The sequence below is a fragment of the Heterocephalus glaber genome, unplaced genomic scaffold (assembly GCF_053883595.1).
Source record: "Heterocephalus glaber isolate CG9 unplaced genomic scaffold, H.glaber_assembly_v1.0 deba00001779, whole genome shotgun sequence".
In the NCBI taxonomy this organism is placed as follows: domain Eukaryota; kingdom Metazoa; phylum Chordata; class Mammalia; order Rodentia; family Bathyergidae; genus Heterocephalus; species Heterocephalus glaber.
In genome coordinates, this window is record NW_028258466.1 from 23,726 (window position 1) to 41,574 (window position 17,849).

Below are 17,849 nucleotides of genomic sequence, written 5' to 3' on the forward strand. Positions count from 1 at the left end.
AGATAATCAAGGAAATAAAGTAAGTGGAACTCATATGTAGCAATGTAAATATTATGTCTTAATCAGATATTCTAACTTTTATTCTTTTGATCCCAAAGTTATATTTGGGAGACAAACGTAATGCTAGTGAGGTGTCTATGTAGAAGGAAAAAAGTCAATAGGTCCACATTTTTGAGCAAAGTATAAGAGCAAAGTATAAAAAGAAGAAAGTATAAGAAAATCTTTATTCCTTGAAGAGTTTAAAGGCTTTCTGGTTTAAGGATGAAATAAAACTATTTAAAAAACAGCAATGAAAGACTGCCTGGGATTGTGGAGGGCAGGACTTATGAATTATTACTTGCCTGCTAATTAAATGGATTTAAGTTTTACATTAACAGGACATAATGAAGGGGGGTAAATTTATGACAATAAAAGTATATTGAGGTCAAAGGGTATGACACAAAAAACAGGAAGTCGGTCCCGGGACTTCCACTTCCATAACAACGTCAAACTTTAGCCATTCATGGAAGTTGAATCTTCTGCCTTCCGTGTTCTCTTGGAATATATGAGGGTGATTTCCAACCTAAAATACAGAATAAAGAGTTTAATGCTATATCAGTTCCATGAAATCCTGACAAGGATATTCTTAAGTGAATGAACACAAGTCGGTTTTCAGAAAGATGCTTGTAAATAGATAACTTTTGAATACACTCTTTGTAACTGGCTGCTCTCAAAGTATACATCCACCTTTCTCCTTTCCCCATGTTTTCCTGTTAACTGCCATGTCTTGGTAACATTTTAAAACCAAGGTTCCAAACTCACAGCCTGAAGGCAAATTCAACCTCTAGACGTGATGGGTATGATCCACCCAGTATTTTAAAGATTTGGAAATATTATGTAATAATTTGGATTTTTAGGTTTCTCTTGATACATCAGAAGATCTTTCAACACATACTTGAATTTCAAGATCTGCTTGAACAAAATATTTCAATGCCCACTTTAAGTGAGTCCCACTATTTTCTGTTGCTTACACCCAGGCAGCTGTCCTCATAAAATACATACCTGGCTCCTGCAGGCAGGTAACTGACTCCCAGATTAAACTGGTATGTGTGTGGGGTGCATATGTTTACTAACTAAGCATTCAACCAAGATGACTTAAATAATTTCAACTGCATGAGTTAAGAGACTATAATCTGTGTTCATTCGTTCCTTTAACATTCACTTATGGCTTATCAAAGAGTAAAATATTCTCATAGAGATAAACAAAATCGATTCCTGATTATAAATACTACAAAAAAAGAGAACTTCCTGTAGCCCCAGAGCTGCACAGTTGTTCCCTGAGACCTTTATCCCTACTTTCGTTTTCTCCCCTCCTGAGTTTTTTTTTTTTCCAAAAGTATGACAGAAAAGTCATGATTTATTTTTTTTAAAAGAAGATTTATTTTGGATTAAGTGATTTCATGATGTAACATGGTTTTAAACAAAAATAGAGATCAGTATGAAAATAAAACGAATTGTACACATTAAAATATCTTTCCCTCAAAGCATTTCATAATCATAAAAAAATACAACACAAGAGTCCGGGGTTCAGGTGAGGATAAGAATACAGACTTCCCAGAAAATGAAGAACTAGCCCACAATTCAGTCCTAGGCTCCGCACAATGCCACCCATGAACCAGTCCTAGGATGTCAACAATCTGCATTATTTGCTTTAAAAAGAAAGAAAGAAATTTAAATGTTAGGTGAAATGAGAGTTGTGTTCTCTTAATCCTAATATCAAATATCGCCCATTTTTATTCTCTATTAAAAGTCACATTGAATAAATATGAAGCTTAAATCAGCTCAACAAAAATAAAGCCACCGCTACGAACTGTGACTCATGGTATGGTGGTCATGAGCGGGATTGGCAAAGAGACATGTTTCCTTTCGGCTTAAAAAAATAAACCACCCTTGCTTTACTGAAATCTTAGAAAGAAATGTTTTTACAGAGCCTTAATATTAAAAAGTATTATTATAAAATTAGATCAATACTTTCAGTAAGAGGCGAGATGTGTGTGTTTTCCTTCATTTATTTTGGAATGCCTGCATCCCTATTATAAAAACATGTAATCTTATGCACTTTCCAACATATTAACAAGCCTAAATTTGACTTATGATATCATGTAAAGAAAAATAGGTAATTACATCTTTTAGAGCATTAGGGTCTTGAAAGAATGTTCAGTTCTGTGTGTTTCCTCGTTAATCCAAGGTATATCTTGAGCATTATCCATGGCTTTTTACAGAAGGTGACAGTAAGCAGTAACTGCTGATTGATTCAGTTTGAGTCATGCGACCCACCTATCAACACTCCTCAGGGTTGTAATAGCTCCAGAGAAAGTTGGACAGAAAGTTATCACTAGGCCAAGGCCACTGGGCATAGAAATTGTGTCTATAAATTGGATTCTCCCACATTCCCCAGAAGCCACACAATTAGAGCCATCCTCATCCGCTGAGCTGTTCAATCATGAGCACCAAGTAAAGTACCTTGCAGATAAACACCTGTTTATTTCCTGCCTTAATTCACTTCTTGGGTGGAAACAATGACCAGGTCTCCGTTTACAACTCAGTAGCCTCAACCTTAGGATTCTGCTTTCTAGATGAACAAGGAACATTGAAATTGCCATTACAGCACGAAAATGCCTCAACACCTATGCCAATGGCAAGGGCTGTCTGCTGCAGAACAAACTGAGCATAATGAAATAAAAGTACCCTTTCTTTTATTTCACACATGGTGTTCAGTAGTATGACAGTAACTCCCAGATGCAAATGCACATCGCTGGCTCTCCTAAGCTCTAGGTAGCCTTGATACCTTGGGCCTTAGGTTCTGCCTTGCAGTACAGAAAATGTTAACCTACTCAGTTATGAAATGAGGGCATTTCCCACCAAGCTGAGTGCCACTCAGCGTCCCCCTTAGCAGCCAGGCATTTTTCTTTTCCGAGTCTGAAGCCACACTGGCGTGGATTCCTCCTCCAGTTCATGCTCCGAGCCAATCCTTCGGCCTCCTCATGTCACCCTGGCTGCTTTCTGGTCCTCAACATCCTGTCACCCCTGGCCTGACTGGGCAGCATGGTGTGCCAGCCCCCTGGGCTGCAGCTCCCACTCCTGAGCTTGATGGTTGGTCAATAATTAGCACTGCACTCTTGGAGGTGCCACAACTGCTGGCTCCTTTCATTTTTTAATTTTTATCACCCTTTTAGTGGGTGGTAGTTGGCCTTGAGCCATAATTCAGAGAGCTTCCATGTCGTGAGCATTCCCTTGCTTTTGTGCTAGACTGTAAGTTTTGCCAAATTAGAAAGCAAGTTCCAAGTGACAATCAATCCCATTACATGTAAACTGACATCTCTTGGAAGGAAGATGACCAGGATCTAGAGCGTTGTCACTCATCAGCTAAATCAGAAAGCTGCTAAGATGGAGGAAGGGGGCTTGAAACTCAGCCGTGGCTTGGAGTTTAGGTCTCCCATGCATTTTTATTACTATGCAGGGATACTGTAACCTTTTACTGAGTTTTCAGGAATAAGGTTAAATTGGACACACTTCTGCACCCTTCACTAAAGATCTTTGCCTTGTTAGAAATGACCAAGTCAAAAAGAAAATTTAAGCAAAAAGACAGGAAAAAAATCATTTAGACAAATGTGAGGAAGACAGGGAGAAGAAAGGTGGTTTCTTCCTCCATACCAGTGGAATTCAGCTACCAGGGATTTCTAGAGCCATCCTTATTAAAAATTTAAAAAGAAAGTATGGCCTCTGATTAGTGCTTTTTTTCTGTGATCTTGCTTCCAAATGATATTTGAGGAAACTGAATTGCTACACTGTACAAATCCACCAAAAGCAATCAAATTTTGCCTCCTGTATTAAACTTCTCATGGAAAATTGTGAAAAGCAAATATTAAGTCTATGAGGGTTTTTTTTTCACCACGAATATACTAATTTCTTCATGGAATTTTCAGAAGGTTCACATTTTAAATGTGTTTATTTAAGGAAGTGAGAATTTGATTAGATGAAGCATCTTCCAAAACTGGTTGGAAATAGAATATACAACCATTAATCTCTACATTTCTCAGAATGAAACTCAGAACTTTGACTATAAAGTACTGAAAGGGACCCTGCAAGCCATCTGTAAAAATCAGAGTCAAATGAGGTAGAAATTTAAACTACAACCAACAAAGTAACTCAGGATCAAACGAGACAAAGGACTCGAAAGCCCTGTAAAATTCTAAAGCACGACACAAACATATTCTAAGTCCTTGCCACCTTCCTTCCTTGAGACTTGAGTTGACAGATGAGAATGTCATTGGTAACTATATTCTGATTTTGCAACACTTACATTCTTTCTAGTTCAATCATATTTTCTGGATTTTATTGATTACCCAGATCCATTCATTTTGTGTACAAAAAAACTGATTGCATTAGTGGCTTGGACTCTCGCTTCACTTCTTGACTGCAGAACTTAAAACTTTCTATTTAAAGTACTTTTTTTGGAGCATTGGTGTCTTTTCTACCGCACTGCCAGCTCCTCATGGGCAGGTTTAGCATCCTCAGCCCCATCAGGAAACCTGTAACGGACTGGAGATGCCAATGAGGTACCTGCTCTCGCCCGAGTGTTCCCCCGATCTGTGACACAGCCTGGCTGTCTTTTAGAGCGTAAGGAGCATCACTTATGAATTTAAGGAAAACAGGACCAAACACCGAGGGATTTGTCTGGGTTCACGGTCCAGAACCTACTTATGGGTATTTCTAATTGTAGAGTATATTAAAGTCTAATTTATCCTGTGGAAGTGCTATTTAATGTTTCATACAGTTATTTTTGGTTGCTTTTTTGTTTTTTTAATGAAGAATAATAACAGATTATTAGGGTTTTCTAGTAGGCTAAGTGCATCTTGATAATTCCCAATTCTGAAAACAGTGTCAATTAGATTCTACTAATTAAGAATGTCTTCATACATTAAAGAGAGCTGTTATTTGAGAAGCTGGATGCCTTAATAAAGAAATATATTTGTTAGAAATAATTCAAGAGATACATTTTATTTCAAGTCTCTTACCTGGTAGTATGACACATAGTAACAAAGTTTTTCAAATCAAATGAAAGCTAACATGGTCTATGAATGTATTTGTTTTAAAAGAAACGTAAACTTTCATATCAGCTCTTTAGAGAATGCCACCTCTGAAACATCAAAAATGTGATTTTTCTCTTTAAAAAAAGCATGTTAGTATTATACCATTTTTCCTTATAATGAAAAACTACAAACAAGTAAAAACCATTTGCAAAATTATAGAGTTGTATTCATGATCTTTGAGTACAAACTAATATTTCCAGTTAAAAGTTATCCCCTGCCTGTTTTTCTCCTGGCCCAATCACTGCATACAGATAAATCTTCCTTTATTTCCAGATTTCTGTAACTTTACTTTTTAGAACATTTCCCCATGCCGTATTATCTGCCTTTTGTAGAGGAACACAGTGTCGCGGGCATATTCCCTTTGGAGGGGCCCAATAATAATCCCAGCGCCACTAACTAGAGACAGTTCTTATAAAACACTGATCAAGCAATGAAGATGACCTCCCTGAAGTGCAGGATGGCCAGCACCCAGCACTGGAATTCCACAGCTACTTATACAAATGTCCCCACAGCTGGCCAACCACAAGTTAACTCAATGTTTTCACAGCCTCCATCTAACTCTACTCTGTTGTGTGTCTGACTAGTTATGGTCATAAACCAAGGGATAAACTGTGGGTGGAATAATACCCCAAACAATTAAAGTGAAGGATACCCTCTCATAAAATGAAGCAGAAATAAGATCAGTGATGTCACACAGTTTTTGTGATACCATAGAAAAATTGTTTTTCAATATTAATAAGAAAGTTATGCATCAGTGAAAATGAAGGCTTAGAAATATAGAGCTGAGGGTTTCAATCTGTGGTATCTTCAATGATGAGGGTAAATGGAGTTCTTATTACTAAAGAGAGTTGATCTCTCTTGTGTTGCTGATGGCTCCCTAACTGGGCTTGGTGTCTAATGATGCTGTACAAATAAAAAGCACAGGGGAAATACGAAATATCTGTATTAAATGCCATCCTGGGAAGTATCTGATGGATGGAAGAGAACCTAATGCATTTTAAATAAATGCATATCATACTATCACGTAGAGTGAGTGTTAAAAAATTATTACTGAGATGCACAGTCCTTGGAGTGGCTGACATGGCACTGTGAGGGAGGTCTGATTGGAAGCTAGTTTCTATTACACTGTTAGGTGATGGAATTGCTGCTGTTAGTCACATTGTAATGTCCCTTCAACTTTGGTACATTCAGTGCAAAATATTTCGGGAAATTTTTTTTACCTTTATAAAAATAAAAGGCCCTTTTGTTTCCTTGAGAGTGCTTAAAAGGATACAGACTAGCATGATGCCCAAGAAAGCATGGAACATGTCAATGGAAAGGGGAGACACATAGGGTGATGGGAGGTTCTTATATACATCTTAAAGAACATAAATATAATGAACCTATCAAAAATAAACAGTACATTTTCCTGATAGGCTGTGATTAATTGCTAGTTATTTTAAAATTGTTTTCATGCATTATAAAGCATAGAATCTGTCCTTAGTAACTCATGGACTATCAGCTGTCCTCAGCTGTAATTATACACAGACCACTTGCATACAAATTGTCACAAAACCACCTTATTGCGAATCTTCAAAATTACCTTATATTGCCTTGGGTTCTGGTTTGCTTGTGTCCCGTGAGAGCTAAAACCTGCAGTGCCCACCATGCAGACACTCATAAGCAAGAAATAAATATTCTGCTGTAACTTAGGGCTTAAATGAATGTACTTTCAGGAAATATACTTTTTATTACATTAATGAACTTGCACTAATTTGGAGATTGGGCCAAGTGCTGCCAGTTTGGCTTGAGCCACGTTCGAGGGAAAGTTTCAAGATTCTCCAGAGTCCCTGGAAACTACCGTGGAGCTGGTCATGGACAGGTTCGTCTTTGTCTTGGAGCAAAAGGAATGGAAAACGTTTGGCAGTCAAGAACTGTTGATTGAAAGACTGTTGTGTCGTTCCCTGAGCATCAAGCTCACCCAAATCCTTGAGAGAGGATGCACGGCCAATCCCAAGCGTGAGGGCACGTGCTCCCGGGAGTGACAGGCTCAGCCTTGCCCCATGGAAGCCTGCTCTGAGGTTCCCGAGGTCCGTCCGTCTCTGGATGGCCAGCTTCGGAATCACCTGTCCCCAAAGAGCTGGGCTTTGTGCTTGCAGCTCACTCCAGTCCAAAGGTGCTGGTTTCTTCCACGGCCGTTAGGAGCTTCTCGTACAGCATGGAGAAGGACGGGTATGGGGGCAGATCCAGGCGGTTAAAACACGTGTGAGCTCTGCAAAGGGAAGCAGCAGCAGAGGTTAGGGCAAGTTGGAGAAGCCGTGTGTGTGTATGCGCGTGCACGTGTGAGCGTGCATGTGTGCACACCTGCTTCTATTTCATACTCAAATCTGTTCATCACCAATTGTCACACTGCTTTTGGAAAAACTCAAAATATTTTGACTTAAGAAAACACAGGGCTGAGTTCTTTCAAGAAAGTAAGAAAATATTATAACGTTATTTTCCTTAGATTTTCTCACTACCATTTCAAACATATGTATTATTATTTGTTGTGTATGAACCACAAAAGCAAGTTTAGTCTTGTTTGTTTTGTTTTTCCTCTCCTGTTAGAGCCTTATTTAAAGCTGTAAGGTCCCTGGAGACAAGCCACGTCACTCATTCTGCATCAGCAGTCGGCAAGGCTCGGCACAGTCCTGCTTTCTCTGGCAGGGAAGCGCACCAGTGTCTCAACCGCCCCCGGCTCGGAGTCCTGGGAAAGCCCCTGGCTGGACTTCAGTGTCCAAGTCAGTGGACCATTGTTACTTCTTTGAATCTCATGCTATGATCTGTCTTCTCCCCATTCACAGTGCAGGAAAGTGCACTATTTTAAATCGCTTTTACATGAAGTATTCTTCTTTAGAAATACCTCCCCTTTTGCCAAGATAGGAAAAAAAAATATGGTTTCCTGTTATTTGCACCTGAATCACAATAAAAAATAGTTTCCAAATAGTACATCTTATCAGGGAGCAAATCTGCACTTTTGACACGGAATAGGAGGCGTTCTGTTCTGAATATGTAAGTCTGGCTGCTGCAGCTAAAGCATCCCAAGTTTTTAAAATGCTCCTGGGTTGATATGAAATTTCAGGAACTATGATCAACAGGTTAATTCTACAAAATAACATGTTTAGGGCCAGGGATTTAGCTCAGTGGTTCTGCCGCCTGCCTCGCAAGCACAAGGACCTGAATTTGATCCCTGATACAAAAAAAAAAAGTCAAAATAACATGTTTAAATATTTTTTCTTTTCTTTTCTTTCTTTCTTTTTTTTTTTTTTGGTACTGGGGATCAAACTCATGGTCTTGCTCTTATGAGGCAGGTGCAGTGCCACCAAGCCAAATCCCAATCCTTAAATATTTATTCTTATAAATCACTTGTGTGTATGAAGTAAGTGTAACGTGTGTTCCTGGATGTGATGCAGCAGTGAGAAACTCAGAACTGTGGAGCCAGAGAGAGCTGTGTTTGTAATCTGTGTGACTTGGACTGAGTTATCAAAGTCTGGAGCCTCAATGTTCTCGCCTCTAAGAGGTGAGTTATATAACTCGTCTAAGAAGGATGTGAACATGAAATAAAATAACATACAGAGGCGTAACAGAAACGCCTGCTCACAGGCTTTGACTAATTATTAATAGATTATTATTAGCTACACTTCCTTGTCATGAAAAAGATTTACTCTAATTGCCTTCAATAAATTACCCAGAGATAACAATGGCCGTGGAAGCTGTGAGACAATGAAGAGATAATGAAGCAGATGTGTGGTCACGTGGCTATTTGGAAACAGGACTGTGAAGAAGTCTGTTATAAGAAGGACGATTTTAGGACACTCAGACAGTTATGACTCATGGTTTACCCTGACACTACGCACTCCTTGACATTCGTCACCCACTCTGGTCTCATTTGTCATTTTAGTACGATAAACATTGCAGAACTGCATTTAATATGATTCCTATTGTACATCTTTATATTAGAAACCAAACTTGGGCCTCAAGGAAAAGGTTTTACTTTTTTTTTTTTTTTTTGGTACTGGGGTGTTGAACTCGGGTCCTTGGACTTGTGCAGCAGGCGGCGAAACCACTGAGCTAAATCCCTGGCTCCAGAAAAGGTTTTACTTTTAAAAATTCAACTAGCACACTGAGAGAGAGACCAGGAATGTTTAAAACCTCTGTTGTCTGAAGCATTGGGATAAAAATCTCAAACGCGGGCTGTGTCTGTGCTCTGGGGAGATGAAGAAGAGCAGCAGACAGGCGAAGGTGTTGACCAGAACTGAAGGCCAGACTTTCCGCGTGAGACACGTAACACCCCTGCCCCACTGCACCAGAGATGGTCCTTCCGTGTCAGCGAAATTTCTTTCTGCTGACCAGCAGCGTTGAACATCTTTCTCTCAGCCTGCTTGCTCGTTGCATTGCCTCTTCTGTGCTCTTCCTGTTCATCTCCTTGGCCTGTTTCTCTCTTTTTTTTTTACTGCTTTTATTGTGGTAAAATGTACAGAGTGTAAGGTTCGCCATAGTAACCATTTTTAAATACTCAGTGTGGTGGCATTTACTGTGTTTGCATCATTCAGCAACCACCACCAGTCTACCCCGGAACTTCTTCATCTTGCAAAACTGGGACTCTGTGTCCCTTAAACAATAACTCTTGTTTCTCTATCCGGCCCCTGAAACCCACCTTTCTAGTCTGTCTCTGATTTTTACTACTCTGATACACTCTGTGTAAGTGGAAACGTTAACATATTTGTACATCGTGCCTGGCTCATTTCACTTAGTATAAAGTTTTCAAGGTTCATGCTGGAGCATGGGATCAAAATTTCCTTCCTTTCCAAGGATGAATAATATTCCACAGGGTGTATGTATCACATTTTCTTTACCTATTCATCAGTTCACATCCATGAGGTGCTTACGCATTTTGGAGGCTGTGAATAATGTCTTTAAGAATGTGGGTATGAGGATATCTGTTTGAGTCCCTGCTTTCACTGTTTGGGGTATATACCTAGAAGTGGAATTACAGAATCACACGCAGCGCTGCTTTAATACTGGAGCCACATGCTCTCATCAACAGCAGCCACACCATGCTATATCTCCCCCAGCGGTGCACAGGGTTCCAATTCCTCCCCATCTTCACCAACACTTATTTTCTGTTTGCATTTTTAAAATTTTTATTTTTATAACTGCCATCTTTGTGGATACAAAATCCGTTTATCTTCGAAAGCCTTGGACTGTGTCTTGATTAATCTGCATGCTGCACTGAAAAGCTCTGTTGCTGGGATGGAAGAAGAAAGCCCATGAGCTCTGCAGCTGCTGTAAAAGACCCTGCCCCAGCGGGTGAAGGAGGCCCTAGCTGACACCCAGATGCCAGCCAGGACAGGTGTGCTGATGGCTCTGAGCTTGCCAGGCACCTGCCCCGTGGACAAAGAGGCGATGAATGTGTGTTGTGCAAGCCACTGTTTGTGTAATTAGTTTAATTGGTTTTGCAGCAACAGAAAAATTAGTAGCAGGGTTCAAGATCGGGACACACCCAGGAGAGGCGGCACAGGGGATGGCGATCTGGGGAGGTCAGGCCACCTCCCAAGGGCAGGCAGGGCAGCAGGGCTGGAGTCGGATCTGTCCTTTCTTCCTAGGTTGGAGCAGAGGCAGGAACTCCGCAGTTCCCTGCAGTTCCTGTGACACAGTTGTGGCTGCCACAGAGCCCTCCAGCACCCCCATGAGCCGGTGCGCCCTGCTCGGCTCTGAACACCAAGGGAAGGGGGCCCCTCTTTGCTCCTCTCCAGCCAAAAGGGTGGCTGCTGTCTATGACTGCTCCATCCCCCGGGGCCTGCTGCCTGCTCCGAACCCCCGGCCACATGGCATGCAGTCCCCATGAACACAGCCGGGATGGGGACTGGACAGACTGCAGGGGGAAACTGGTAGAAAGACTGAATGGTTTTCCCAGGATCAAAACCAAGTCAGTGGTCAAATCAAGAACAGGAGCTGAGCACAGGGCTCCTAGGGGAAGCCCAGTACTAAACCAAAAGCAGGCGGCAGGCGCGCTGTGCCTCTACTTCATGCTTTTCTTGCGGAAAGCTGGAATGTACATTTCAAGCCACCCTCGATTAGGGGCCTCAAGTCCTCAGTATCCTTCCAGGTCACCTACTTTCTGAGGACAGGGAAATCAAAATGAGCTGAAGGTGTTTTTTTAAGGAACAAGTGAATCACAATATGCAGTAGCTCCAGGGAAAATGGTCAGAACTGGGTTAGTCCAGCAAATCCTGGGAGATACCAGGGGATTTTCAAGTGATTAAACTATCTGAATTCAATCTCAGGGTTACTGAAAAACAGTGATACTTTGGAGGGCATCAGACTCACTGGAGAAGATTTTTGTTTTTATCTTTTTGTTTTGAGACAGGGTCTGGCTCATGTAGCTCGTATGTTCTCAGACTCACATCTTCAGGCCTCGGGCCTCTGAGTGCTCAGATTACGGGCATGCACCACTGCAACCAGCCACAACACAGACTTCGAAATCCTAATTCAGAAGGTTTGGTCTGGGCCTGGGATTCTGCCCTTTAACCATCACTTCAAATAAGTCTGATGTGGGTTGCTGCCACTATTGGAGACAGCAAGCAGGTTAGAAATAAGATATCTACTTCAGATACTCATACCAACATTTTGTGTGCTTGCAAACATTTCAAAACTGCTTATAAACAAGACAGCATTGCTAATAAGGAAATTGAGGAATAGTGTGGTTAAATAAATTGCTCAATATTTACCATCAACTTGCTATATGAGCCAAAAACAGGAAGGAAAAAAAGCAAAACAAAACAAAATCTACTGAGGCTTTACACCCCCACCTCCCTCCACCCCATTCCAAGTCCTGAGAAAACTACTAGAAAATAGAGGGAGGGCCACTGGGTTGTGTTGGTATCAGCAGCAAAGTGCATCCAGCTACCCAGTCTCCATCCGAGAACACTTTTCAGATCTTCGAAGCCAGCCACACTGAGTCTGGGATGAGTTCACCTAGTTTTAATCCACATAGCTAGAACCGCTCGGGAACATGTCTGAACCTATCTCTGGGAAACCACCCTGCATCAGAATCAGGAAGGCTCAGAAGCCCAGCAGACACCCGGCCTACCTAAAGGATCTCCTGCTGCTTTCTGGGTCCTTCTGGATCCTTTCTGGATCCTGCCCAGAAGCTCACACACTCACCCTCTCGTCCTTCCCTGAACACAGGTAAGGGGCTGTCCAGATCCAGTGAGCCGCAAGCACCATGGTTACACCCGCATTTCCACAGACTGCTGCATTGATTGATGTGTTTCTCTGTGTATGTGAATGAATAACTTGTTCATTTAGTCCCTATTCTCCCAGAAGTGATTTTTTTGTTTGGTACTGGGGATCAAACTCGGGACCTTGAGCTTGCGAGGCAGGTGGCGGAACCACTGAGCTAAATTGCCGACTCCCAGAAGTGATTTTTGTATGAACATCCACAATACAAGACCAAGAGAAGGTGACAATCAAGATTTTAAAATAAAAGCAAGAGAGTGGGAAGGAGAAAACCAGGAGCTGTACCTGGCAGGTGCGGCCCTAGAAATAAAGTGTCTTCACACTGAACAAACCCTCTCTGTTTGCATCAAATTTAGAAAGGGTCGGCACTCTCTTATTTTTCATTCAGCAGTGGTGGGCAACCCTTCAGATTTTAGTTTTCCCTGCAGATTTCCACCTCTCCATCGAGCAATTAATCCAAAACACATGCTTAAAGTGCGCTCAAGAATTCCTAGAACCTGGAAATGCCTCACTTGCCAAGGCCAAGATTCTCCGGGAACACGTGTACCCCTACCCTGATTCTGGCAGCCTAGACCTGACGTATGTGAAGTGTGTTCACAGGTGTCCCAGGTGCCCCTGTGCACCCACAGTTCTAGCTATTGTCCCACGCAGCTGGGTGTCTTCTGAGCACCCCAAAGGCCAAGCTCTCTCTTACAGGACCTCGCATTATTTCCCCTCTAAGATCGATTCATGTGAAAACGTGTCGTTCTCGTAGCAAGTGCTCTGAGGAATAAAACTTAATTTTCCAACTTGCACTCCATTTCCTCCACTGCTCCACTGACAGAGAGACCCTGCGTGGACACTGGAGCCAGGCGTCAAGTCGGCTCCCGTAGGTGTGGAGGAAGTCTGGTCTGGGCCCTCAGGCTGTTATGCTCTGGCAGAAAAACACACAGTGACAGGTGCCCTGCAGGTGTGCAGCCTGCGCTCCCTCGGACCAGGCGCTGCCCTGGGCGGTGGCACTAAAGTCCACCCCCCTCTGGCTGTGCTTCAGGAACCCTGCACCTCCACCGGGGGCAGCTTTTCTCCGGAAGACTGAGCCACCTTTGTTCAACTAATCCCAAAGACTCCTGCGGGGTCTCAGTGGCTCCGCACAGTGACACTGTTAACACAGGAGTTACAAGTCTGCTCCGAGAGGCACAGCCAGGCATGATCTGGGCGAAGGCTGTGAGGACTTGTGGAGTGCAGGGCTCTTCTGGATCAGCAAGGAGGAGGATGTTCGCAGCAGAAGGCCCAGAGGCCTGAGAATGCGCCAGGAAACGAACGTGTGCAGGTGACGGGAGCCAGGCTGGGGCGGCCACGCTGCACGGGGGAGCCAGGTGTGCTGCAGACCCTTCCCACTGACTCTGGCGGCATGGGAGCCGGTGACCAGGCGTGCAGATGGGGGCAGATGGGTCATGAAACCAGGCCACCGCTATGGAAGCGGGCAGAGGGTGGAGCTCGAATCTGGAGCCCATGGCAAATCCAAGGTCACCAATTGCACAAGTGGTAAGATTCAAGGAAAGTAATACAGTGGCAGTTTTGTTAGCCTGTGTGGCTCTGCTGACAGAAAGAACAGTGTACCTTGTTAAAAATGTTCATCGTCTCTCTAACATGCTCACTAACTTCTAGACAAACCAAGAGGTTCAGAGCAGGAATTCTGGCTAAGACTTGGTCACAGATACCTATGGCTGCCCAGGAACCTCACCAGGGCTTCCCTAAGTGTGGACTAAAGGACAGGAATTCCCAAGTACTGACCGGTTCCACTGCTTGGTTTGCACACCGCTTGGTGGCCAGGGATGCTGGCTATCTGCGTGTGTAAGTATCTAAGACTTCCCTCCCTGTGCTTTTGGGTCCATGTCGACCAAGACCAATTTATATTCCCACAAGATTTTGCACCCAGTAAGAATGATGAATGTCTATGGGGTGGCTAGAGGCCAATCTATCAGTTTCTTATTTTAATGTCTCATTAGGCTGCGTTAGTGGAAATGCACCTGGACCTATAAACACAGGGTGGGATGCCCCCCCAAGACGGGGTCCCCGTATCTGTGAGAATGAGCAAAGAAACCCTTCAGGCTGTGCATTCTGGGCCGGCAGCTTCTCAGCTGTGTATGGCTCTGGGGAAAGAGAACATATACTTTTCAACAGGTAGAATGGCTCCAAGGATGGGCACTCTTGGGACTCCAAACGAAAGATAAGTGTCTTGGGGGCTAGAGCACATTTTTCACACAACTGAAGATTATTAAATACCATCCCAGCCCCCCAGGTTTGGTGTTAGAAACAATCATAATGGTTCATCTATGGAGTGATGCATTAGGCTTCATTATAAGCATTTTGCACATGTTTAATCTTTAAGACTTTGTAATGTGAGTATAACTATCTGCCCATGGCTTTTCAGATGAGGATACAGAGATACAAAAGCAATTTGGGAGTATCTCACCTGGACTGGTCCAAAGTCCTCTCTCCAGTTTAAGAATTTGCTAAAAACAGTAATAACTGAGTGCCAGGCAGTGGGCTCAGTGCTAGGGACAAAGCTGAGTTTAATCAAAGCCCTTGCTCCTAGGGGGTCCTGTGCAGGAGATAAGGAGGGAGAAGAATCGAGATGGAGCTTTCTGAGGACCTGAATCTAGGCCAGGTCCTTGGGTTCCAGAAAGAGCCCTCAGAAGAGCGGTCCAGGCAGTGATGACCCAGCAGGGGTGAGTCCGGCCATGGAGGGATGGCTGGCAGCGGTAGGGAGATTTGTGTTGAGGCTGGAAAGTAGGCATGGCTGGGTCCCCACCTGGAAGTGCTTGCAAAGGAGTTTGGATTTTATTTTTGCCACTGGAGGGTATAACCAGGGAGGGAGGAGGTAATCTCGGTGTTCAGAAGCTCACAGTGCTTGCCGAGGGGGTGAAGGAACCGCACAGTGGGTAGACCAGTTGGCCATGTTGTGGACCAGGGAAGAGATAAGCCCAAACCTGCTCTGTTCTTGAGAGGGAGCTTACTTACTTAACAGTCACCTACAAATACCCACTGACAATATGCCCGAGTCTGTTCTCAAGGCCTGATAGTCGATTGGACTTAGATTTTCCTTTCCTCTGTTCAAGGAGGAAGTAAGCTTCCTTTCATTCCATTAAACATTCACCAGTTCTTCCCATTGCTTTCCTTTTCACCACAGTCCCTTTTTAGACATGATGTGTGTCTTAATGATAAATTTACCCACCTTCCAAAGTAAAGACTAATCTATAAGATGTACCCCACTTGAGGATTTGTAGCACATTAATACTATGAGTTATGTCTGGTAGATTTTTGTTAGCCCATGCTGATTCAATGGTAGAAGAGAGCAAAAATTCTAAATACTATTGTTATCCAGAACTGAGTGGGAGGACAGAGGGGAGGCAATGGAAAGGGCCTTGTGTGAGAGAGCAAGCTAAGGAGAAGACCAAGGTCGGAGAATCTCCCACCAACTGCCCTTCCTGTTAAGAGCCTTCTCGATGACCGGCAGACAGTGGTGAACTACGGGGGGCGGCATCAGGGTCCTGCCGGGCTCTTCCTTCATTCTGACTTTATTTCTTTGGAGGTACTATGGACCGAACCCAGGGCCTCACACATGCTAGGCAAGTGCTCTACCATTGAACTATATTCCTGGCCCTTAAACTTTTTGTTTTGTTTTGTTTTAAATTTGAGACAAGGTCTTGTTAAGTTGTCTAGACCTTGAATTTGTGACACTCCTGCCTCAGCTTCCTGAATGGCTAGGATTACAAGCATGGCCACTTCACTTGGCTCTTTGTTTTTAATTGAGAAAAGTGACATTGTATTTCAGAACTGCTCAGTTATTTTCCTGTTCACTAGCCATTAGCTCACTCTGATAGCAGCCAAGGCTCTCTGTACCAAAGGAGGAAAAATTATCATAGGGTGAAGTTTAACGACGTGGACAGGTGTTCATGATTACTGACACAGGGCAAACAAAAGGCAGGTCACTCAGATTAGGCTCTACAATTGTCCTTTGGGTTTAAAAGATGTGTGTGTGCCTGTACACATGTGTGCACAAATGTGGGGAGACACCTGAAGGAGTGGAAACATACCCCAATGCTAGCAGCTTATCTCAGGGATTGACTTTTGATTGGCATATGTGTATATACTTAAATATATACCTATTTTAACATATACATATACTCCTTTTTGTAAAACATTTTCTCTTTATAATAAAAATAAAAAGTGGAGCTTTAAAATTAAAAAGGCTGTCATTTTTAAAGAATAATTTTATCTTTGTAAATTTCTAACCTGCTGTAAACAAACAGTCTCCCTGAGATACCTATTTCGTAGTTAGCTCTTATATTTAATTTCTGAACTTGGGTGAGCACTTCATTCACCATACTATCCAGGCACAGCCATCTGCAAAAATCCATCTTTTCCCCTTTGGCAAAATCTCTTGCTGGCCCAGAGCGAGCACAGCCGGTGACTCCTGAGTCCCTCGTCTCCCAGCAGAAACCTCAGCAATGAGCACGCACTCCGAGCCCCCTTCTGGATGCCCGTGAGCCCCCTGGGGCATGTAAGGACAGCTCCCATAAAGTGAATCCACTCTCTTCTCACGAATCCCGCCAGGGCACCAGGGCTGGAAGTATCCCTCAGAAACGCAGACAGCCAACCAACACCAGCCACCAAGCAGAGCGAGCAGAACAGGGGCCCAACTGTCAGTCTCCACGGAGATGCCCGTGGGTCCCCACCAGTGTGTCTTAGCTGGGTCTCAAGTCACTTTATTATGGCAGAAGAGAGACAAAGAAAAGTGCCATGGATTCAGTTTGTACTGGCTTCAGGGACAACCATGTGTACTGTAACACACTTCCTGGCCACGATGTGAGTGGAGGAACCCAGAGAAGGGTGAGCCTCAGATCTGCTTGCAGGAGACTGAGGATGCTTCCCGCAGGCTCCGATGCCCCAGGGCACCTGGCCTCCTCCGCCACAGCCCTTCCGCCCTCCACATCACAGTGGTGCCAGACTCCTTAGGGGGCGCATTTGCTAAGTACGAAGGGCACCGCTCACCTCTCACCATGTGCATGTGCATGGTCACATCTCAAATGTAAAACAGTCGTTCACTAACAGGAAAGGGAAACACCCAGGGGCTGACAGGAGCTCTAGGCAGACCACCCTTCAGCTCTGCAGCCTACACACATCGGGAAAGCGCAGGAAATTCTTCAAGTGTATCTGCTCCAGCGAAGGGAGAAAGGGGTTTGGTGACCTGAAAGCGTCCCTTAGGCCAGAACCCACAGACCTTCTTTATACCAAGATTCCCAGACTTCATAAAAGGTGATGCAGATTTTACGAGAGCTCTAAAGTTCTTATTATTTTCTTCAAATATGCTCTTTTGTGGAGCACATTTTAGTACAGAACTACAGCTACAGGCTTACAGAGACTGGGGTAAAAGGTTTAAGAAGAGCAAAACACACTATCCCTAACGTCTCC

General features: G+C 43.4%; 1 protein-coding gene across 17 annotated transcripts in view; it reads right to left on the reverse strand.

Moving 5' to 3' along the window:
- Positions 1–240: 240 nt before the first annotated feature.
- The window catches only part of Hecw2 (HECT, C2 and WW domain containing E3 ubiquitin protein ligase 2), a 356,226-nt gene continuing 338,617 nt past the window's right edge, over positions 241–17,849 (reverse strand). For 16 of the 17 annotated variants that reach the window (XM_021247752.2, XM_087202670.1, XM_021247747.2 and 13 more), the window contains one exon: positions 5,025–7,383. In XM_021247752.2, the coding sequence (XP_021103411.1) occupies positions 7,272–7,383 (112 nt within the window). In that variant the 3' untranslated portion in view covers positions 5,025–7,271. Of the gene's footprint in view, positions 563–5,024; positions 7,384–17,849 lie in introns of those variants that run through there. The other variant, XM_021247748.2, reaches the window with a different exon arrangement.